General features: G+C 37.8%; 1 protein-coding gene across 1 annotated transcript in view; it reads right to left on the bottom strand.

Moving 5' to 3' along the window:
• HCN1 (hyperpolarization activated cyclic nucleotide gated potassium channel 1) overlaps window positions 1-17418 on the bottom strand; it is a 392337-nt gene extending 374919 nt beyond the window's left edge. Inside the window, exon 1 of the mRNA XM_025434848.3 lies at window positions 17000-17418. Within this exon, the coding sequence (XP_025290633.3) occupies window positions 17000-17403 (404 nt within the window). The 5' untranslated portion in view covers window positions 17404-17418. The remainder of the gene's footprint in view (window positions 1-16999) is intronic.
• Between the last annotated feature and the right edge of the window lie 8457 nt (window positions 17419-25875).

Below are 25875 nucleotides of genomic sequence, written 5' to 3'. Positions count from 1 at the left end.
TAGAGCCAAAAAAAAAAGAAAAAAAAAAAAGTCTTTTAATGGTTTTATCTCTGTATTAGTTACCTGCCTGGAAAATTTCAATTCTCAAGATTTACCCTTAACTCTTTATTGTCAAATATTTAGCTTTTTATAAAAAGAAATAAGGATTTGGAATAGTTAGGTTTTTACACCTAGAATTCAATCCAATATGGGGAACTGAAAGTGAGCTTTCAGAAAAATGCAGTGAATATTTGGCTAATCGGGCAACATTTCCCACTCAAGATCATCACCTAAATCACTAAGATTCTTATAGACAGGAAAAGATATAAATTCTAACACTACACTTTTTAATCAAGTCAGAGAAAAAGACTGAGTCAATTGGGTCAGGATATGACTAAATTCCTCTGAGACAAGTTGTTAAGATCCTGGGCTCTGAGCCAGATCCCTGGGTTCAAATCCAAGCTTGTCTACTTGGACGCTGTCTGACCACCTAACTGCTCCATAATCTGGTTTTCTAGACTGTAATATATCATAAATAATACACATTGTAGGGTTGCTCAAAGGATTCAGTACTATAATATAAATAAAGACATATAAAATAGTGCCTGGCACATAGAGTTTAGCAGATAATCCTGTATTTTGACTCTGTAGAATAAATCACTGACTGTTGCTTGTCCTATTTATGCCCAGTTAAAACATTTCAACATTAATTATTTCCCTCACTACATTAACGTAAAAATAACTGTGATAAAAATGCTTAAAATTCTTATTTATTATGGACATTTAGTCAGCATAGTAGCATGCTTTTCAAAGAAAACAATGGACAGTATTTCCAGGCACACAGATTGCATATTTTGTGAACTTCATTCAAACTCAGATAAAGTAGAACCACCTCATGTCTATTTATGGATAATAAAATGGGGGTGGTGATCACCTTGTTTAAATACTTAATAAGAGAAATAAAAAATGTAAAACTATAAAATTAAGTATATTTAAAAATCATAGTGAAGTTATGTTTCTAGGAAGGAATTTTATTTCCAGACATCACTAACTTCTAACTATCACCTTGCATGGTTATATTTCCTAGTCATTAAATGTTTATAGTGATGTGCTTGTGGTATCTGTCGCACTGATTTAAGAACACATTTTGGTCATTACTATCTCTTGCTGTTTGCCTGCAGTGAGCTCTCACATAATTAGGGCTGAATACACTGCACTTTTAAAATTAAACCAAGCCTCTGGGAAAGAATCATGGAAATAGATGGTTAAAGGACACCCAGGCAATTAGCAAGCATGATAAAGTTAAAAATTGAAGATAGGAAAGTAGGTTAAGAGCTTTTCTCTCTCTTTCCAACATGATGTGTTGATACAGAAGGAATATACATTAGATTTATTTTACACAGAAAAGAGATATAGAAGCAGTCTACATTTTAGTAACTATGTAAATCCCTTTACTACTTTCTAATGGATTATTATACTTTTTAAGCACAAAATTCTGAAATAATTCTTGACTGACTTTAAAAATTAACCTGAAAATACTTTATGCTTTCTAGAATCACAATAGTGTAACAATAGAATAATAAAGACTTAACAGTTGAATATCTGAGATAATTTTACCCCAGCAATTATTTCTTTTTTTAACAACAAAAAAAAATGCAAAAGTATTGACTATCTGTGATGGTTTGCAACAAAATTCTCAGAAATAAATACTAAAAAATTATAAAATTTAGCTGATAATTAAATATTATAGCATGGGTGTATATTTTATTTTCCCTATTGGCATTCTTTCCCTCCAATAAAAGTTAAATCTTCACGTGCCTGTCTTCTTTACTAGACAGCCTCTGAAGGATCGTTCCTGGTAGTTTCATTTTTCTCACATCTAAAGCACCTAATGCTCCCTGAAAACATACTCAGTACTCAGTAAATATTTATTGAATGAGTGAATTCATGAATATAATCCAATGTCTTTTAGATAAAGACTATTACTTACTTGTACTTATATATTAATCACTTAAAAGGATAATAAAGAGAAACTAAAAAGGGAATTTAACCTATGTTAAATATCCTCTAGGTGTCAAGCACCTTTTACATAGTATCTTATTATCACAACATCCTTAAGGAGACAGATAATATTTTCTCAAATTTTACAGACTAACTTCAAAGGGATTGAACATCTCCTCAAATCAAGTTAGAAGAGTTAGGGTTCTGACTTTTCTGAGATCATGTCTGGGTCATTTTCCCACCATAAAGTTGCATTATGTTGGTTTGCCTTAGCATACTTAGGGTTTTGCTTAAAATACAAATCAGATCTATGAGCAAAACAGAAAGGTAATAGTGATATTACACTTTTTTTTTCATTATAGCCTGATCTTTCTTTTTGAAAATCAGTATCTCTTCCCCATTGTTTCCTTATTTTTATTGTAAAATAAACAGATACAGAAAACAGTGATTTATTATAAATCAAACATCCTTGAAGCCACCACCCAGGGCAAGAAGTAGAACTTTATCACCACCACCTCCAGGAAGCCCTTCCATGTGTACCATCCCAATCACAGCTCCCTAGGGCCCTCTGAAATAATAGTTCTGTTGACTTTCATAATAGTTGCTCCCTTGAATTTCTTTACATAGTTTCATCACAATTATGCATTCTTAAATTGCATAGTTTAGTCTGCCTCAAACCTCCGTTCTCAGAGTGTCTCATAATCTACAAATTCCCCCCCCCACCCCATTCTTTTTCTTACTATTTATCTGCTGAAGAGCCTGGGTGGCAGGCCCATCGATTCTCCAACACTGGATTTGGCTGATTACATGTTCAGGGGCCAAATTCAGCATGTTCCTTAGCCATCTGTATTTCCTGGAGTTTGGCACCGGGACCCAGAGGCTAGATGAAACTGAGATTCCATTCCCTTGGCAAAACTATGGGTGGTGTGTGCTCTTGAATCGAGAAAATGCAATTCTTGGTTTTGCTCTCTCTTGTTATTAATGGCCATTGATGCTCAACATCTAGATGCATTAATTGGATGATAGTGGTAAAATGGTGATTTTCTAATAATATCATTACCTTTTCACATATTAACTTTAACAATCTGTAAAGACACCCTTCCTGATCTACTATTTGGCTGCACATTGGTTCAGATAATATAGGCAAAGCAGGGTAAACACTTGATTTGTTTATTTACCCAAGTTTCAAGGAATTGAGTCCTCGTGAGTTTCAGAGGTTAACCATTTTTTTGTATCATTATGAACTCAAACGTAAACATTTGCTGAGTGAATTTGTTGAAATTCTCATCCTTTTTGAAATTCATCTTGGCTTCTTCTTCGAATTGGCTCCTGATTCCTTTCTATATACTGTGGTAGTCATTGATAATTTCCTTATTATCTGGTATGTAAAGCTGTTTCAGGCCCTTAATACATACTTCCAGCCCCAGTCCTGGGATCAGCCATTTTTCCTCTTGAAATTCCCACAGACTTCTTGCTCTTGGACTGTGCCAATCCCCTATCCCGGTTTCGGTTGCTTCTCCAGAAAGTATCTATTGTTTAGGTAGGAGGCCTGCCTATTCTCTGATCTAGCAGATAACCTTGATTCTCATTATTTCCTTCCTTCAACCTACAAGGAGGTTCAAAACAAAAACAAAAACAAAAACAAGAACAAAAAAACAAAGGGCTTACAGCGTGTGCAGGTTTGTCCCAACCTATTTATTTTTTAGGTTCATGGTGATAGTTTTGCTATAAATGTTGCCCATGTGTTTTGGGTTTGGCCATCTATCTGCTCCTTTTTTTATGTGCAAAAACTAAGCTGCCACTATCATCTAAGACTCAAGTTCCTTTTCCTTTTAAAAATTATGTCAACTTCAATTTTCTTTTATCAAGACCTATGATATCCTTTCCATGAACATTACACAAAGATCACTTTGTGCTTATACAGAAAAAAATTGGTTGGAATTTTTTTTTTTTTTTTTTTGTAACTTGGTGAACACAATAAAAGAACCTACTTACCACAGAGTCAAAGTTCAAAGTAATTTTCTTTCAAAACACTGATTCAATATTTTATTAACTATACCTATAGAAAAAGTGTTAATTTCCAATTCCCTCACAATACGTCACTGTTATACCAAGGCAACACATTTTGGCAAAAGAAAAAAAAATGATACATACAAAATAGTAATGTTATTCCTTCTTAAATAATGTTATTCCTTCTTAATGTCATTGCCCAAAGAGAGATATTTTCAGCTCTATTTTGATGAAGATAGCATTGATTCCAAAGGCAATGACATTTAAATAGCATTTATGGGGCTGCAAAACAAGAGTCATCCCAAGATACCCACAACATATATTCCCAAATTTTTTAAAACCTACATAAAAACAAGAATTACAGTAACCAGAATTAATACAAGTATGTATGCATATTATTTTAAATAGCTTCAAACTTTATTTCTCAATACATGTATATGTTTGTTAGGCTATCTGCATTAAATTAAAATATTCCATTTTTTATAGCACATATAGGGAGAAAGGCCATCTGGTTGTTGAAACTTGTGTATAAAAACCAAGACTGAGGATAATGTTGCTAAAATGTCTTCATTCACTCATATTTACTTTATGCCAGGCATGGATCTAGGCTTGGGAATATAGTGCTTTATATAGGGGTTATAGTTAAGCCCCTAAGTGAGGCTTAATTATAGATGAGGAAAGATCATAATCAAATTAGATAAATGGAATACTTCATGTAATATAATAAATTGTGTTAAGTTCTATGAAGAAAAGGCAGGGCAGAGATATGGGGAATAACTGATAAGCAGGGCTTTGGACAAGGTTGAAATTTTACTCAAGTTATATTTGTTTATATCTTTCTACTATTATGAAAAATATTATAGTGATCATCCTTGTATCCAAGTATTTGTGAACAGGTCATATCTTTTCTGTAAGATAATTTTCTAGCTTATACATTTTCAAGAACTTTTTATAAGGGTCAAATAGACCTTCAGATAGGTCTTCAGAGTACTATGTTGGAAAGCTCAGCCCCATGGTAACATTATTAAGTAACTGATTAATATTTTTCTAGGAACTCTGATTTCAGTTTTTTTGACCTTTTATAAATTTCAATGTTTTTGGATTTAGTTTTACTGCAAACTGATGAGAACAGACTTTATTCGACTATTTTAATTGATTAATACTACATATTTTATAACATCTTTTATACATTGATTTATTTTTCAATTTTTTTTTAATTTCAAATTTGGGTATACAGTTTATATTTTTGGCTTTTGTAGTCAGTGATTCTTTTTCTATTATATATCTTCAATTGTGGTTGTTAATACATAGGAAAGTTATTAATATATTTTAACATATTTATCTTATAATCATCCATCCTACTGAACTTTGTCATTACTTTGATCACTTATCAGTTGGTTCAATCAGCTTTTTAAAACAGGTAAACAGCATCTGAAAAAAATTTAGTGTCCCCTCATTCCAAATATGTTTCTAGCTATACCTTTGTACCTTACTGCTGACTGACCCATCAAGGACAAACCTCTATTAAATCCCTGCTGACCAAGTATCTAGCCTCAGAACTAAACTTCTTGGTTGGGATTTCTCTACCTCTCAAGATAAGTCTTTCTAGCTACAGTTTTAATTCTTAAATGGCTCGTCCAAACAAAAGTCTGTCTCCAGGTATCGTCCATCCATTCTACTTAGTATCGTATTTCTGTGTAAGACATTAGATAGTTCAGGAAGTATTAACTTGGACCAAAAATAAATGTGCTTGCAGGGAACCACAAACCTCTTGAAGTCACAGACAAAATTTTGTGAATATATGCACTTTTCTAGGACAGAGGATCCGTAGCTTTCATTCGATTCTTAAAGTATTCTATGAGCCTGACAGCCTAAGAGTCACTCAATGGATAGGCATGAATGATTAGTATAATCAATAATTAGAGCTAATGGAATTCTTGGGTTATTTATATTATTGAATACATGCACAACCATAACTAGGTGGTGTCAGCATATATCTCTGCTCTTTTATATATCAAAAAATACATCTGAATCCCAGGTAACATATTTGCCTCTAATCTTCAGCCTAATTCAGTTATATGATTATTCAAAACAAATACCATATGTATTACTCAGAACAAAGAACCTTTTTAAAAAATAATTATTTAAATAATGAATAACTCTTCCATAGAAAAAATAAAGAATACTATTTTCCTATCCATACCACTAATACAACATCCAGTATTCATTTTTTCAGCCTCTGCTCATATCTCTCAAATAACCAAGACTATAATTTTTAATAAGGTATATTATCCTTAAAAAACAAGGCTAACACATTCTGCAAGGGTAATAAGTGACATCTGCTATAAAGTGATGTAAAAAAATCTTTAAATCATTCTTTCAAATATGCCATCTTTCTTAAATTATATTTCCAAATAACCATTTTTCACAGACTATTAAATTTGACAATAAAAAAATGAAGGAATTTAGCAAGTTATGAATCATCTTATTTGGCTCATATATAACATCTAACTGATTTGAAATAAGATCGCAAATGGTTTAACTATGCCACTTTCTGATGAAAATAAAGATTAACAGGAAGGAGTACAAGCAACTCAATGCCTTTAGAATTTTCCCTAAAAGCTATTCTAAATGTTCAATACCATAGCATTCTATACCGACTTAGAAGATAATAACAGTATATCTGGAAAATTTTGCAGATAGAGGATTAATTAAAAGTTTTCCGATGCTAATTGCTTCACGAATGAATCTATTTCACATAGCACACACAGAAATTGCCATTATACGTCAGGGCTTCTGCTGCCCAGACTTCTAAGATAAAAAGAAAATAGAAGAGTCTAACACTTAACATGGCCCTGCCTTCAGAGATACATTTGCCTTAAAGAATTCTGAAGATTATTAAGTATGTATAAAGATAGTATTTTCTTTTCTCAAATAGTTCACACACCTTAATTCTGTTTCAATTTTAATTTTATAATAATAGTTAACACATAGCATTCAGCATAATCTCCAAGCACTATGCATCTAGACACTATAAAATATTTATAATATTAACATAAAATATGTATCACTCCAACAACCTGACAAGATACATATATTATTTTCCTCATTTTATAATTGAGGAAACTAAAGCCCAGAATTTTGTAGAACATTACATTATTGTTTAACTTCCAGTATTTTTCCCACGTGTCGATATGTAAATTTCTCTTTGAAAAGTTTTAGTTGTTTGTTTGTTTTTTTCTGACTCAGTTGTGCTCTTAAGCTTCTGTGTGAGGACCCTTGGTAGGGTCTTTACCTTTCTTGATGGTGAGCACTCTCTGAATTTCTCAGAAAAGACATTTCACTTCCTGCTATCTGGAAAATTTTGTTTAAAATGTCTCTGTTAAAATAAATAAATAAATAAATAAATAAATAAATAAATAAATAAGTCTCTTAATTCCATATATCCATTTTCACACTTTGTTCTCATTCTGAAACTCTTTTTTTAGATTTTGACCTTATGAATTATCCTTTATTTTGTTTATATTTTCTATTCTTTTTTTTGCCCTAATTCTAAGAGATTTCCTAGACTTTATATGCCAACTTATTACACGTGAGCATTTTCTTCTTACTTTCTGGCTATTCTTTTCATAGCAATATTTTTCTTATTGTATACATAAAATATCTTCCTGAAGATATAATTCATACAAATTTTTAATAATGTTGTAATTTCCCTTAACCCCAAATGCCTCTCTGTTCTCTGGACTTTCTTTTGCTGTTTGATTTAGTCTTTCTTACAATGGAGACTTTTCTCAAAAGACCCATAACCTTTTGCTTACATATCATATTAGATGATAGAATAACAAAATATAATTACAATCTCTACATATGCAAGGCTTTCTGCAAAGTCGTTAGATAATGAATAAGAATTTTTAGGCCTTGAATGTCTCCCTTTGGATATATTTTTCTCCAGTTTCCTGCTTGGGGAGAATTGAACTGGCTCCAAGCATTCTAATGTTAAGACTGAAAGTTCTCTATTCACTATGAAGACCCTCATTTAATCCGCCTGGTTTCATCCTGGTGTTCCTGAAGACTGTTTCTTAGCTAGTACTTTATGTCCTAAACACTTCTGGGGTTCAATGGTGAAGTACTGTAAAAGTAATTTACAGAAATTTATAATTTCTCCATTAGTCTTCTATTTTCCAAAATGTTTTTGAGATCTCTTGTTCTCTGCTTTCTCCTCTTTCTTCTATTTAGCTATTTATATATGTGTTTTCTCATATTATTTTGGAATGGTTTAAAGAGGTAAGAAGAATAAATAATTAGGTTTAATCCACAATGTTTCCCTGAAGGTTAGAATTATTTATCTTGCTTCCTTTTTGGTAAAAGAGTTGGAGTGACAGAATTAAGATTCAGAAGGGCTGAATTCCTGGCCCAGTTCTTACAATCAATCTATGTCACCATGTTCATGCTGCTTAACCTCCCTGCAGTTTCATTTAGTCATCTATACTGGGCAGAGAAATGTAATAGTTGTGACAAGTCCTTGCAGGTGGCAGTGGGGAGTGAATGCTAGGTATTGCTATAGGGAAAGAAAGAGCTTTCCTTATCTGGATTTACTAACTCTAAGGTTAAATGTGTGTACATCCTGGTTGCAGATTAATTCTTTATCCATTTATTGAATATTTGTTAAAAGTCTTTTATGTTGACCCAGTAACTTCAATCCAAAGAGAAATGAAAATACATCTCTGCTCATGAAATTGTGTAAGAATATTCATATCAGCAGTAATCATAATAACTAAAAGGTAGAAACAATGCAGATGTGCAACTGATGAATGGATTAACAAAATTTGGTATATTCATACAACAAAACAGTATTCAGTAAAAAAGAGAACATATTGAAACATGCTACAACATGAATGAAACTTGAAAATATGCTAATTGAAGTAAGCCAATAACAGACTACATCTCATTCCATTGAAACGAAATGTCCAGAAAAAAAAAAAAAAAAAAGTCTCTAGAGACAGAAAGTAGAAAGTAGGTGGTTGCTTATAGCTATGAGGGTAGAGGGAAAGAGGAGACAGAAATGAGTGCTAATGGGAATGGGCTTCTACTTGGATAATATTTTCTAAAATTCATTTGGGTAATGGTTGTACAACTATGTGAACATATTAAAAATCAATCATACACATTAAATGAGAATCATATTGTATCTGAATTATATCTCAAAAAATTGTTTAAAAATAGAGCATCTGAGAAAATTTAAGCAGAAAAAAATCTCTTACGTGTACTTTTATGGCATTAGGAATATAAAATTGGGTAATATTGAAGAGGTCATGGAACTTAAATTCTAGTGAAGGGACATACATAAAAGATAATTATAAATTCCAGTGAAATTAGAGACTCAAATAATTAAGTAGATGGTAGAGGTTGAGGGTGATCACAATGATTAAACTGAAATCCAAGTGACAAGGAGAAGCTAGCTGTGGTGCAGAATGACAAAAAGTGAAAAGAGAATTTTAGGCAGTGAGCTTAAGTGTCACATCAAAATCTCTGGGACAGGAGAGAACTCAGTTTACTGTAGGAGCTTAAAATTGACTCAAGTGTCTAGAAAACAGTGAGGGAGCAAGCTGTGGGTGATGAGATTACATAGATAAATTGAAATTATGCAAGAACTTGTATAGATGTAGCTCAAATGTATATCTTGTAGCTCAAATGTATTCTAAAAGTAATGGGAAGCCTCTGAAGGGTTGTAAGCAGCACGGTATTATTAGACATTAAATCATATTATCTGCTTTTTAAGGTTACTTTTCCCACTCTATGATGAATAGAATATAGTTTTGACTTTCTGTCCTAACACTGCTTATGCACATCTAAACAGAAATATCAACCACACTGGTAAACCTACATTATTCATAATTTTTAAAAGTGTCTCAACTGGTGGCAGTATTAAATTGGTAAAGTCGATATGGATAGAATCTGTAAAATGTTCATAGTCAGTAATTCCATTCCCCGAACTCTGCCCAAAATATAATGAAGAGTAACGCACAAAGATGTCCACTGCAGCACTATTTAACATGAATGTACAAGATTTGTAAATAGTTGCTAACTCTGTTTACATGTACTTAGCCTTACTAATTTAGAGTTATAGTTAATGTCTTGAAAATAAAAACAGGTCTATGTAAATAAGACGATCCAATTGTAAATCCAGAACATATATAATTCTGCTACTTTAAGTGGTCAGTTATTAGGTGAATTGGTTAAAATATACGATTTTATTTATTTATCCACGAGAGACACACACACAGAGAGAGAGAGAGACAGAGAGAGAGAGAGAGAGAGGCAGAGACACAGGCAGAGGGAGAAGCAGGCTCCATGCAGGGAGCCAGACATGGGACTTGATTCCAGGTCTCCTGGATCACACCCTGGGCCAAAGGTAGCACTAAACCATTGAGCCACGTGAGCTGCCCTGGTTCAAGAATATTATGGGGAAATTAACTAACAAACTTGAAAAGGGTCATCACATCAATTTTTGTCATTCACACTTGGGTGAAATGTGTCAGATAAGTGTTCAACTCAAAAATAATCAATGTCAATATACATGCTTATGTGCATAATCATATACAGATGTCCCCTGGATAGTTTCTACCCACATGCACAACATACATACACACACACACACACACACACTACAGAGAATTAATAGAACAAAGATGGTTTATTGTGCAAAAACACAGATAATTCCATAATTCACCAGGAAGCATCACCATAGTCCCTTGATTTTTTTTTTTCTGGAAAAATAACGGTAAGTTGTACATCAAGGTACCTTTACAATGAAAATGATTTGTAGAAGAAAAGTACTTAGTAGAAGTAAAAATAGTCTCTTTTTCCTAGAGTAAGCAGATTTTTTTCTTCATTACCACCACCTCTGCTGCTAAAATATATAGTGTCAGCTTAATTCATAGTTTGTTACTTCTTTATAGAAAATGATAAAATGGAAATTTGTCACAGATTCAGAAAATGTTCAGTATTCTTTATGTAGTGCTATGGTCTACCATAATTTGTACTGTAATTTCAAGAAACTGTATTTGAAATTCCTCACCCCTAGCCCATTGTCTCTAAGTACCGAAGTAAATTATCTGCTAAATAAAACAATTACAGTTAGAACGGCAAAATGGGGATCCCTGGGTGGCGCAGCGGTTTGGCGCCTGCCTTTGGCCCAGGGCGCGATCCTGGAGACCCGGGATCGAATCCCACATCGGGCTCCCGGTGCATGGAGCCTGCTTCTCCCTCTGCCTGTGTCTCTGCCTCTCTCTCTCTCTCACTGTGTGCCTATCATAAATAAAAATAAAAAAAAAAAAATTAAAAAAAAAAAAAAAGAACGGCAAAATGTTCACATGAACATCACATCAGATATATTTTGCTTGTCTCTTACTCACTTTGGGATATAAGTTCATTGAGTGGAATAACGCAGAATTAAAAAATACTACTTAAATTGCCTTTTGGGGGGCAGCCCGGGTGGTTCAGCGGTTTAGCGCCGCCTTCAGCCCGGGGCGTGATCCTGAGAACCCGGGATCAAGTCCCATGCCAGTCATGTTCCCTGCATGGAGCCTGCTTCTCCCTCTGCCTGTATCTCTGCCTCTCTTTCTCCTCCCTGTGTTTCTCATGAATAAATAAAAATAAAGTATTTTTAAAAAATTGCCTTTTGGGATTGGTGTTGTTTTGGTTTATGGTTTTTGACCAAGTAGATATAGTTTGATTATATTTTGTCAAATGAGCTCAGGATAATAAGTAATATATTGTTCCAATGCATTATTTGCATTACCCATCAACATCCAAGTTCATAAATATAAGTCTACATAATTAAATGTGAATTGGTAAAAATGCATCTGCCCAAAGACTCTCAATTTATACCAGTCCTCAAAAGTAGGTTTAAAGGGAAAGCTGCTCAGACAAAAATGCAAAACCTCTTGTAACATTTTAGTAGTACAGTATCACTGTCATATCTACCAAATGTAATGAAATAGTGAAATAAAATTTAGCTTTATAACTTACATGTATACTAAGAAAAAGTAATAGAATAAATTCATACTTACAAATATATTTCAAATAATATCACTTTAATCAGGCCTAAAGCCACTAAGGGAAACTTAATTGAGGGGAACCTGCGTGGCTCAGTGGGTTCAGCATCTGCTTTTAGCTCATGATCCTAGGATCCTGGGATCGAGTCCCACATCAGGCTCCCCCTAGGGAGCCTGCTTCTCCCTCTGCCTGTGTCTCTACCTCTGTGTCTCTTATGAATGAATGAATGAATGAATGAATGAATAAATAAATAAATAAATAAATAAATAAATAAATAAATATATTTTAAAAAGAAAAACTTAATTGAATTTATAAGCTATTAAAAAGTTCACCTAATAGAAAATAAATTCTTAAGGTAAATTTTGGATGTTGATATGGAAAGTAAATAGAGGAGCATTGCTGGGAGAGTACAGACTGCATTCAGCACAAAGATACATAACAGTAGGCTAATTAGTCCTTAAAGCCCAGAAGGTTGAATTGTTTTTTCAGGAGAAGCTCCTGGAAACAAAGGTTTCTCTCTAACTTACTGTGTGAAAATGGGTGAAGCCTCCCTTCACTAATGAACACATCAGTGATCTCTGACATCACTACTATTAATGGCTGCAGCACGAGGCAGGGATGCAAGACCAGAAATGGCAACATCTTCAGGAAGTGACTTCTGTCTCTAGAGTCCTTCTGTACTTATGACACAATAAGCTTTTCGTACAGTTATTCACACTAATTGATGAAAAGCAGTGCAAGAAATAACAAGTCAAAATATCAAATCTCCTCCTTTACCAGAGGCAAGATATGGGCTGACGATATATATGAAATGGGAGCATTATCTATAAAAGAGCCCTTATATAAGCTTGATCCAGAAAAATAATATCAGAATCCTTGAAATGACAAAGAGTCCGGTGATAAATTCTTTCAAGGTAAATTATGCCCATAATAAAAACCAATAGCAAAAGTACTCTACTCTTCCAATCCACTTGAATGATAGTATCATAACTATGGATTGACTCTGAGAGCACAATGCTAGGTCAGTGTCAATTTTTTATTAAATAAATATAAAGTAAAATTTTAGCTAACAAATATATAATCATTATTAGTGATCTCAAAAAATCACACTTAACCTCCTAATCAGATACTTACTTGTTTGTGTGTGTGTGTGTGTGTGTGTGTGTGTTGTGCACATGAAACTCAGTAAGACTGAGACCATAGCCTCACTACACAAAGCTCAGTGTAATTTTACTTTTTAAGGAACTATTTTTTTCCTAGTTTGGGTGATGACATACCATGATATAAACAAAAACATAAGAATTTCTTTACTAAACTCTCTAGCTCCCACCCAATTATTTCTAAAAAACAAAACAAAATCAAGTCTTATGAGAATAAAATCAAAGGCTATGTTCCTTCGGGAGGCTCTAGGGGAGAATACACTCCATGCCTTTTCCAGCTTTCAGACACTGAACGCCTCCATCGGCTCCTGGGACATCACTGTGATCTCTGCTTCCATCATCACATTTCCCTTTCTGCTACCCAGTTATTTCTAACAGTATTGGGCGTATTTGATAGTTGACTCTTCTTTAGTCCCTGAAGATTTCTAACATCATCCTCCCCTGAGAAAGAAGGGAAATACAGAGCTTCTGCCCTACTTACACCGGAGGTAGAAGAAAACTACCTGCCAGACACAGCAATAGCTCTCTGGGGCTGGTGGCTGAGAGAAGCACCTAGCTAGTTCTGCAGGAGTCGCAGTGGGAGCACAGCCCGGCCACTAGAGGGAAGTGGAAAGGGACTTGCCTTGGAAGTCATCCGGAAAAGGGATACTAGATCTCAGCACAGTGTCAAAATCCTGACATGCCCTGGAGTAGCAGGCTTACACTACATTCAGCGGTATGGGGCTGACCAAAAAGCAGAGTGAGTAAATTTCCTTGGCCATGCTAAAGTTTATGCAAGTATCAAGTATCAAAAACAACAACAACAAAGAAAAACCCTTTATTTCCAGTATTCCCACAACCCTCCATGGAAATTTATTCTTAAGTGTCACTTTTTCTGTGGCTAAATTATAACTGAACCTAAGTTAGGTGTTATAGGAATCATGGCAAAACCCTGCCCTTAAAGTGTCTTCTGCAGGAAGGAGCCTGAGGTGAACAGATCGTAACCATAACATTTCTATTATGTTAGAGATTATTCCCATATTGCTTTTCCTTTAGGGAAAAAAGTACTGCCAGAATTTTGTCTTTCTTGTTTCTGCTTTTGTCATTACGTTATCCTAACATGTAACAGGTTTTGAGAAATCTTCTACTGGTATTAAGTAAGATCGTATAAAATATTAATGATATAATAATATTTAAATATCTTCATATATGCAAATAAATAGGCAAATGATTACTTCTTTAGTTTTTTTGTTTTAGAAAACTGGTATATATTGTAATTATGAGTTTTAAAATCTACCTTTTTCAGATACCTTCCAGCTAAAACCTAAACCTAGTAATAGTTTAATTTATGTCTGTCATTTCCTTTTTCCAGTTATGCGTGAGAAAACCAAATATTGCAAACTACTCCACAGTTGAGTTAGCTTGGAGTATTACCTCACTTTTTCATCATTTCTTATTTCTTTGAAATGTATGATAAAAATAAACCATCATCTGATGTCAGGTAATTTCTTATTTAGTGACATTTTTTGTTGTTTTTAAAAGACATATTTTGTCTCAGATGACTCACTTGAGAAACTGTGGAGAATCTCTAATTTTATGAATTTCATTAATTCAAAAGATACCAGTACATTATTCCAATTCCTGAAAGGCAGGAATGTTTTTATCCAGTAGGTGTGAAAGTTTAATTATTTAATATGTGTCACCATTTTGAAAAGTGTAATCTCTTTTCACATGTTCAAGAATTAAAAGTATCAGAAGTAATCAAGAACGCTCACTTAATTGAAGTAAAATTAAATAAAGTGTAGCATTTTATTTGCATGTGAATGGCGAACTACATATATTTCTGGAAACACCATGCTTGCTTTTGTTATTAAAGGGTGTTTCCGTGTAAACTTTTTTCATGATGAAAAGGTAATAGGTTGTAACATATTTCCACCAAGGACTGAGGTAGAGATAATATTCTACATTTGATTTTAACCTTTAAAATTCTAAAGGACATGACAATCTAAGACACCTTAAAACAAGGTCATTTATAGGTTTGCTTCATCTTCCTGATGAAGGAAACATGGTTGATTATTTAGTAGATCCTCAAATGTAAACATCAGGTTGATGATTTAGTAGATCCTCTCAATGTAAACATCATTGCAGGTCCAGCTCTTAATTTGCCATAGACTATAAATGTCATGAGATTTTACAAGTCTTCCTTTGGACTTTGTAATATTTTTTTTTTCAAATAAGAACCTTAAAATGATGCACTTCCTAGATTCCATTCGTTCTACGTATAAATAATAGGGGCTACTGATTTCTGAGACAGTATTATAAACTCCAAAGAGGGTGAAGACAGTAACTCCAAAGCTTTGTGTGGCAGGAGTTTGCGTTTCCCACAGCTGAAGTCATTCAGCACTGTGGACAGCTCCTGCCAAGGCAACGAGTTGATGGCAAGGTCCCTTACCCGTAAGTAACTCAAAGCAACGCTGCTTTTTATTGCCCTGTCCGTGTGCTGTTTCATAGACGCCTATTGAAACTGCACAGTTTGCACACAGACTCCTTCCACCGGTTCCTCTTCGAAAGAGTTCAGTGAAATAATAAATAAATAATAAATGCCACCCTGAGTTTTCTCCTTGCACACGGGAAGCCCAGCCTTACTCGGGAGCTGCAGGGCGTGCGCACGCTAATAAGAGGATCTCCTTCGCGACCTTCATTTGATAATCTCTAAACGTGCTTATGACCGAATGAATACTTGGGCGACAAATAAGATGGGGAAACGTCTTAATTCTAATGCTCCGAAGAAGCAGTCTCCCTGACAGCTGACAGCTCTCTCTGCCCTTGTTCCCCAGCCGGGGAGACGGGGAAAGAGATTCCTGAAACAGACCTGTAGTCAAGGTCAAGAAAAGGGTGTCCCTGGGCTTCGGGGAGGGGCTCTGGAAACTACCCTCGCCCCACCCCCTCGCCCCACCCCCACCCCCACCCCCGCCTGGGTTTCGGGAACTCCAAGCTTCCTGCCCCGCCGCTGCCCAACCTGGCCGCGCCTGCTCCGCTCAGATCTCAAGTCCGGGACTATCCAAGCGCACCCTGCCCTTCCGCAGGCTGCCAGCCACTATTCTGAAGAAATGCACTGAGGATGCCCAGTGCCTATAAGCAGATGAAAAAGAAAAAAAAAAAAAAATTAACATTCCCCAGGGGCGAGAAGCGGCTGGAGCGGCTAGGACTTGTGAGTCCCCGTCTCCGCGCGCCCCATCCTCTCTCCGCAAGCCCAGGAGCGCCTTTTCCTCCCGCTTCCCCGGGGAGCGGCGCCAGGAGGGGTGTCACCCCAAAGACGAGTTCCTGGCCGCTTCCTTACACTCCCCATCTCCGAAGTAAAAGTTTTCCCGGCACGACGACTTCGCCTCCTCCCATCTGGAGGTCACCGTGGACTTCTTCCCCGGTGTGTCCCCAAAGTTCCCGAGGCGCAGGAGGCGAGCCTCCCTGGGATTCCCGGGCAACAGGAGCTCCTCATCACCGCCCCCCCAGCCACCCTCCCCCTCCTCCTCCTCCTCCTCCTCCTCCTCCTCCTCCTCCTCCTCCTCCTCGGCGGAAACTAGTTGAAGAGGGGAGCCAGGATGAGCCCGAGCGCCAGCCGCCCGGCAGCGCCACCCCCGGCCCGCCCGGCGAGCCCTCCTCCCTCCGAGGCCCCGGGGCGCGCCCTCCCAGGCGCGGGGAAGCGCTGCTGGAGGGCGCGCCCCGGGAGGGAGGATGCGAGGGAGGGAGGATGGGAGGGAGGGGCGCCCCCCGCCCCCGCCCCGCCCCCCGCCCCCCCCCCGGGGAGCGCTCACCTGAAATCGCTGTAAGGGTGGATAATCCAGAAGCCTGCAGTTTTAACCCTTTCCTGCTCCTTCTCCACCGCCTTCTGGCTCCCGAACATGCGGAGGGAAAATTTGTTGACCCCGGGCTGCAGCATGGAGGTGAACTGCCTCTGCATGAAGCCGTACTGCCGCCGGGGGCCCTCGGCGTCCTCGAAGCCCCCGGCCGGCTCCTCGCCCGCGCCGCCGCCGTCCACCTTGAAGCACACCGAGTTGCCGAGCTCCTTCGCGCCCGCGCCGCCGCCGCCCGGCGGGGTGCCCAGGCGCTTCTCGGCCGCGGCCGGCCCCGCGCCCGTCGCGGGCGCCTTGCCGGGGAAGGCGCTGCTGCCATCGTCCCGGCTGTTGGACGCGGAGTTGGGCTTGCCGCCTGCTTCCATGCCCGGGCGACGCGGCCGGCGACGGCGCGGGCTCCAGACTCGCCGGCCGCCCGGCGCGGGGGGCACGGGGCCCGGGGGGCGCGGGCGCGGGCGGGGGCGCGGGCGGGGGCGCTGGCGGGGGCGCTGGCGGGGGCCCGGGCCGGCTGCCGGCGAGCCCCGCTGCCCGTCGCGGCGGCGGCGGCGGCGGCGGCGGCTCCTGCTTCCCGCCCGCGCCGCGGCTCCCTGCGCGCCTCGCTCCCGCCGCCGCCGCTGCCGCTGCCCTCAGTGGCTGCGCTCCGGGCTCCGCCGCGGCTGGGCTGGGCTGGGCTGGGCTGGGGCTGGGCTGGGGCTGGGCTGGGGCTGGGCTGGGGCTGCCCGAGCGAGGCGAGGCGAGGCGAGGCGAGGCGAGGCGAGGCGAGGCGAGGCTCCGCGCAGCCCTCGCGCGCCAGCGCCGCCCCTCGGCCGCCCTCTGCCGGCCGGAGACGGAGTCTCCCCGCCCGCACCCCGCGCGCTCTCCCTCCACTCGTGCTCCACTTCTGCCCAGCGTGACATTGAGCTCAGGAGCCCTCCCAGACATTTATGTGCGCGTGTTGCGAGAGCCCCGGTGCGTGTCTTGCGCGTAAGAGGAGAGAGAGGGACAGCGATGCAAAGAAACGGAGAGAGACGGAGCTAGCCGGGGTGTGTGTGTGTGTGTGTGCGTGTGTGCGTGTGTGCGCGTGTGTGTGTGTGTGTGTGCGCGGCCCAAGGAAATAAACATCCTGAAACTCACACTGTCTGAACGCCTGTTTGAATGATGTGACAGATAGGAAAAGGGACAGAGGCTGGCTCTGCACGCTGAAAATTGACGTGCAAAGCTAGATGTACGAAAAAGAAGTAACATTTGATCATGCACAACAAATTTCATGAGTGAAAGGGGAGTTGTGTGTGTGTGTGTGTGTGTGTGTTCTGGAAGGAGGGAGACAGCGAAAGGGACTGGATCTGGGTAATCGGGAGTAATCAGCCGCTTGGGGCTTCTCAGAGGAAGATGTGACACCAAGGGACAGGCAACTGACCTCCTTACACTCATCCTTGTTCATTCTTCTCCAGCTCCTTAAGCAGCGGATGGGATTGCTTTTCTTCCCAAGGCCACTCACGTCAACACACATGCGAACAAGTCTTCCAGCTGCCAACGCTGAGAAAAAAATGTGTTAGGGAAAACTCGCCAGAGCTGACCTATCTTTTTAGATAAGTTATGTAATCAATAAAACACACCAAGAGGCATGCATGTTGGTCAGTGTTCACCTACACCTCACCAGGAAGCCAAGACGTCTTGGAATGTAGGCGGAATGTAATCACCATTGCAGAAGGGGGAAAGTATTCTCAAGAGAGATTTACAATGTGCTACTGATGCTGAGGAAAGCATTCTGAGATTCCTTCTATCCCCTTGGTGTCTCTCAAACACACTAGATTAGTTAAAGGAAGCAAGATGTGCTGCCAAACTCGCCAATCACTCAGCAGGGCAGCCCTAGAGTCTGAAGAGCTTCAAGACTCCCAAATGTCCCAAAACATCTGTTCCAGACACAAGCATTGCCTTCCTGCCCACAGCCTCTTGAAAGGAAATCCTGCTCTGCCAAGAGTCTCCGATCTAAGGGGTTCCTGTCAGCTACAGCCACATTTTGGGAGGAGAGGAGTGAGCACCCGAGGGAGGGAATCTGTGGCTCACTGGCAACCAATGGCCTAGGATGAAAAAATGGGTTGGGTCAATCGAGGGGCTTTGCTGAAAAACTGAGCAGCAATGAGGACAATTAACAAGGCGAGAAGCAAGGATAAAGACAAAAAGAAGACAACCGGATGCCCTCAGGAGGAGGGTTTAACAGCCTGAGAAAGGAAGCAGAGGACAGGAAAAAAAAAAAAAAAAAGTTAGAAAGAAGCAAAAACAAGAAGCCATTAGGCCTGTGTTCTAATTCTGTAAGACTCCCCTTTCCATTCTACTTACCATAGCCTATGCTAAATCTCCTTTTTCAGTGAGCTCCATCCTGACTCAGACACCATCTGTTTTCAAACTAATCAAAAACCAGAGCCCTAAGAAATAAGTATAGGTGGCCAAATTTCAATGGTAAGAAATAGGGAAAATATGAACAATATAGTGCTCTGATCTAGCAAAGTAGGGACTCTGGAAATCCAAGGGGTTATATGAGGATACCAGGTGCCAAGGACAGAAGGAAGCCAAAGGGATGGATAAAAACAAACACTGCCTAAAGCACAGCTCTTCCTAAGAAAGGCCCGATTACTCAGGCAGCTTTTCTTTATTAGACTAAAGATGTTCCCTACTTTTCTCCTATTCTGCATGCTCCTCCAATCACTCTATTTTCAGTCATGGGTATGACAATGTATATTTTAACATAAATTTTAAATTTTATAATAATTTAAAAATATACCATCTAAAATGTTATGCTGACTGAGTTTAAGGCAGTTTCTCTTTTCTTCTAGCCAATCCCTTTATTTGTTCTATTTCAACTTAATCTTAATCATGACCAGGCAGTTATTTTAGTCGGAATTTTTCTCAGTTTCAATGTCCGTACCTAGTTAATAGGACAGAATTACTTAAAAAGCATGTTTTCAAAATATAATGAAGAAATGCCTACGTAGGGTCACGAGTCACTGTTTGCTCCAGGAACAGCTTTTGGGCCATTTGTCATTTATTTAAACTCTCAAAAAAGAAATACATTATTTTTTAAATGTTGAGAATGTGCATGTTATATCCATTTATTGACAAAATATGTCAACAAGAGAAAAAGTCGTTTCTTCACTTGACTTCCAGACAATTTATTTAAAGTTGTTTAGAATGTAGAGTTAAATAATAAAAAAAAAACTTACTTAGAAAAAAAGAAGAAAGAGCTTGCAAGAAGATTAGAACATAACAAGAGCCAGAAAAGAATGAAAGCAGTGAGAGACACAGACAGACATAATCGGCAAATATATTTTAAAATATGACCCGATCATGAAACTAGACTTCTGTGGCTAGAATGGACGAATTTCTTCCACTGTTTAATTTTCTCTTTTTTTTCTGAATTCATTGCATTAGTTAGAAAAGTTTTTGACCAAGTTAGAAATCAGGGACTGATTATTTTCTCTGAGCAGGATTGGGGAGGTAAGAATGACAGATGCAGCTAAGTTAGGTTCTGCAATTCTTTATCTTGACACTCCCCAGCCACAGAACTAAATTTTACTTTCCTATTGTCACTTACTTTTCTCCATCATGCCATCCCCCTTTAACCCACTCCAGGCACAGGCCTAAATTTTGAGAGTAACCTCTTATAGCAAGTTTCCATGTCTGTTTATTGATAAACTGTCTCAGACTGAAATCCACTGGGTTAAATTAGAATTTTTTTTTTTCAATCATCTTAGAAATAGGACTACCAGCATGTTTGAATCTGTGTCATTAGCTGTCCATGATGTCAAAGTGCCTTGTATCTCAGAGGAATCTAATGACTGAGGATTCATCAGAGTATATCACTTATGAATCTATTTCATGAGAGTGTCCCATCAGTTGTAATGCGTGCTGTTCAGTACATACATGGATCTTTTAAAGTACATACATGCATCTTTTAAAATGTTCTCTGTTTCCGTTAATACTCTGCTTAAGATCAAACTGCAGACAGCAGCAGAAGATTAATATGAAACTAAAATAAAATCTCTATGCAGCAGACGCAGGCACATGTGAAATGAGACAAAAAAGATAGATGGGAGACTTGAAATTTGACAGCTTATTGGAAAATTCTCAGTGAAACTTAAAAGATTTCAAAGATAAAACATTTTAGTTCCCTTAGTAGGGTAGAGGAATATGTTAAACACATTCTTCACATGCAGGAAAATGGAGTCAGAGCTGTCTCTTTTGAAGAAGGCAATGGTAAGGAACAGTGAAAGGAATGCTTCACCACAAGCAACCTCCCAGGCTCTCTGTGTCTTACATACAGGCAGACTCACCTATCTATCTGGAAAGCAACTGCCAGGATTATGCTTAATGTGAAACACTGGAGCTATTAGTGTCACAAGACACTCACACCCAGCATGTCTGCCATGCGTGGTATTTTCAACTGATAATATCGTCTCCCTGCAAACCCAGAAGAATCAACTACTTAACTGTCATAATTAATACTAGAATTTTCAAAGTTGATACAAAGTAAACATGGAAAAGTTAGATAGAAAGTGAAGGGACAGAGAAAGTTATCCCATACAATAGTAACCAACAGAGAGCAGGGGAATGTGAGGAAAAGTTATGAGACATAACTTAAAAAGTTATGTGACAAAGAGGGATATTATATATTAATAAAAGTTTCAATATACCAAGAGCATATGATAGTTATAAACATTCACACATCCGATGTCAAACCATCGACAGATATGGAGCAGAAACTGATAGAATTGAAAAAAAGAAATGGATAGTTCTATAATAATAGTTGAACACTTCAGCACCCTACTCTCAATAATGGACAGAACAACCAGACAGAAGATAAATAAAGTACAGAGGATACAAACAACATAGTAAACCAACTAGATAAAATAGACATATATAGAATACAATAATAGCATAAACATTCTTCTCCAGTGCACATGGGACATTTTCCAGAATAAACAGTAGAGTAGACCACAAATTAGCCTCAATAGACTTTAAAAAGTAGATATCGTACAAAGTGTTGTCTCTGACCACAATGGGAAGAAGACTTCAGTAACAGAAATACAACTGGAAAACTCACCAATTTGTAGAAATTAAGCAACATATTCTTAACTGATGGATCAAAGAAGAAATCATAAAGGAAGTATAGAAAGTACTTAAGATGAATGAAAACAAAAACATAACATACCAAAACTTATGGTACACAGTGAAAGCAATGCTGAGGGGGAATTTATAGCCATAAATGCTTACATTAAAAAAAAAAAAAACAAGAAAGATCATAAATCAATGACCTAACTTTACAACACAAAGAACTAGAAAAAGAAGAACAAACTAAATCCCAAGCTATCAGGAGGAAGGGGATAATAAAGATCAGAGCAAAGATATATGAAATAGAGAACAACAGCAAAATAAACCCCAATAAAAACAAATAACAAAATCAAAATTAGAGGGGTGCCTCAGTGGCTCGGTCAGTTGAGGGTCAGACTCTTCATTTAGGCTCAGGTCATGATCTCAGGGTGGTGAGATCAAGCCCGGTGATGAGCTTTGCACTCTGCACAAAATCTACTTGAGATTCTCTCTCTCCTTTTGCCCTTCCCCCTGCTTGCATGTTCTCTCTCTCTCTCTTTCTGTAAAAAATAAAAATAAAATAAAATCTCATTCTAAAAAGTTAGTTCTTTGAAAAGATCCACAAGATGTCAAACCTTTAACTGGATGGACTAAGGGGGATAAAAGAGTTAAGCTACTAAAGTCAGAAATTAAAATGGGAACATTATTACTGATTCTACAGACAGGAAAAGGATTATAAGAGAGTACTATGAGCTACTGTATGCCTAAAGGAAGTGGGCACATACATTTCTAGAGACACAAAACAGAAAACCTAAATAATAAAGAAACAGAAAATCTAAATAGACCTAGAACTAGTAAGAGGAAGAAATGCCCTGGACCTGATGGCTTCACTGGTAAATTTCATCAAACATTTAAAGAACAATAAATACCAGTGTTTCTTTTACTTTTCCAAAAAACTGAAGAATACAGAATACTTCCTAACTCATTCTATGAGATTAGCATGATCTGATACCAAAGCTGGATAAATATGCCAAAAGTAAAGAAAACTCAGTCCAAGACTTCTCATCAACATTGATGCAAAAATCCCTCAACAAGGTAATAGTAGAACAAATTCTGTGGCATTTTAAAAGAATAATACACGACCAAGTGGGATTTATTCCTGAAGATTAGTTCAATATAAAAAAAAATCATTCAATGTAATACACCACAGTAACAGAATGTAGAAAAAACAATTCGCATGGCAATTTCAGTTAATAAAGAAAAAGCATTGTCTTTATTTATACCAGCTCACTCTGTGCTGGGCCCGATGTAATATGCTCCACAGAAATCTCACTTAAACTTCACGAGGTAAATATTGTCTCCATTTTGCAGACTAGGATGGAGAACTTATTAACATTAAAATTTGACATAGCTTTTATGAGACAAGACTACCTCTTGACTACGATCTGAGTCTAATGCTTTCTGTGCTCCTAACTGAAATAATGTACTGCCTATTTTAATATGAAGTATATATAGTATATGAAATACATATATATAAACATATATATGTACATATGTACTTCCCAAATCCACATGTTTCTTGGCAATGAAAATCATTAAATATTTCATTACCAGATGACAAAAAGAATAAAGGAATGAATAAACAAGACAAACCGGGGTTAATAATTTGCCAACACTTAACTGATGAATTTTACTTTCTTTCTTAAAGTCACGTTCTCCTTTGACCTTCCACTTCCAAGGCCAAACCTCATGACCCATTGTCTGAGAGAGAGGAGGTGGTACCCTCACCAACAAGGAGGCCATTGATTGACTTTGAGACTCAGAGCTAACTTTCTCCACCTCTTTAGTAAGAAATTTCAGAGGAAGTCTGGAAATGAAGTTGCATACTATTATAAATGAGACTATTATTGTTTTTGTCTCTGAATCAATTAGAATGCATAAACTGGTTGAAGAAGATTAAATTTCTTGATTCTAGTTGTCCCTAGCAATTGATAAAACCTTGCATTTCAAGGTTTTGCCTATTTGTTTTGTTCTCCCTCCTACCCAGACCAATAGTGACCATTACTTTACACTGATCCATTCACATCCCCTCTTCTTCAGATTTATTATTTTTCTTTTTCAGCTAGAATACATTTGTATTTTTAAAATTTGTTAGCATGTAGTGTTTCATTAGTTTGCAAACAACAGTTTTAATTTTAAAATAAACGACCTGGAGTTAGGGATAAAGTTTTAACTGGAAAAGGAGGGTAAGGAATCACACCAAAGGGCAAACTTTGACCTTATTGGAATAGAGAAATGAATTAAACAACATTCCAGTATTCTGAATTATTGGTGCACATTGCACATTTAGAGAAAATTACTTTTCCTTTTTGGGATATATATATATATATATATATATATATATATATATATTTATGTATATATGATACATATACATATATATACACATATATATGCTATGAATATTTTAATATTGCAGTAGGGAGCCCTGTATTGATTTTCTTTGAGTTAGAGCCTTTTCCTAACTGCACATGATTACAATTGGGCTCCAATCACAGGACTTGATTCAAGCAAGGTCACATGAGTTATTCTCCCAGAATCTGAGGTCTTCAGCATAAACTAAGCAAGAACATGGGCAGTTTTAATAGAATTTTCTACAATAACAAGGTAGAGATGCAATCCCTTGTTTCTCCTACAGAATTCCATAGAGCTGCCCTAGTATGTCTTGGTGTTCAGATCTTCCTTTAATAATGTGAAATTCTGTGCTGCATGCTCTTTTTTTGTCCTTTTAGATTCAATATCTACCCTTCTCTTTCCTTTGGTTCCTTCAGGCTGACAACCATATACTGCATGACTAAAGATCCTATATATTATGACCTCTCTCAAGGCCAAAAGGAAGGACCAGTAAAAGTGAAGTGCCAGAGGAGGTGAAAAAGAATAAGCTTTTTACTCTCATTGCCCCATTTTACTCCCCTTGTCCTATCTTCTTCACCATGGTTCTGTCCTAGGCTTCTCTCTTCCATGGCCACAGCTCCTACTGCCTTCTCAAAGATGGCTATAGCTTTTGTCCCTTCAGTAATAGTTTTCTCCTTCTTGCCATTTTAAGTAATGCCTTCCTCCTCTGCCTACTTTCAATATGGAAATAGGGTCCCCTTAATTTCATCCATATCCCTGCATGCCCTATCTCCTTCCATTAAAATATCTTCAATTAAAACTCTTGAGTGTGAAAAAAAAAAAAAACTCTTGAGTGTGCCACCTTTTGCATGTTAAGTTCTTGACTAATAAAACTTCCTAATATAGGTCTAATGGACTATTCTGTCAGAGTAGGCATCTGTTTCCCCATCAAAGGACTCATAGGTACATCAATCTTTCTATCTGTATTCCTCAAAACTGTTTTTTTTCATTATGCGTATATGTGAAAAATATTAACTAAATATATATGTATACTTCAATATGTGTTCTCTAAGAACATTATTCAGCAACATTTATTTTTATTTAGGAAAGTTTCTTAACCCATATTTTTTAAAACAATCTTTATGAAACCGACCACACATTTAAAATACATTTTTCTATTCAGATAAAAAAACAAATAAACAGAAAATGTGGTTTTATCTTTGATTTCTGTTTCCCTTCCAAGTTACATCCAATATGTCAACAATTACTACTTTCTCTAAATTCTGAGTCTGACGACTTTTCAAGACTGCCTCCTTATAATTTCAACTCAAACTCTACAGCCAGAGTGAGCATTTTACAACAGAAGCCAGACCAGG

Source organism: Canis lupus, chromosome 4 (genome assembly GCF_003254725.2).
Source record: "Canis lupus dingo isolate Sandy chromosome 4, ASM325472v2, whole genome shotgun sequence".
Classification (NCBI taxonomy): domain Eukaryota; kingdom Metazoa; phylum Chordata; class Mammalia; order Carnivora; family Canidae; genus Canis; species Canis lupus.
The sequence above is the reverse complement of the archived record's forward strand: the minus strand, read 5'-3'. Positions and strand labels throughout refer to the sequence as shown.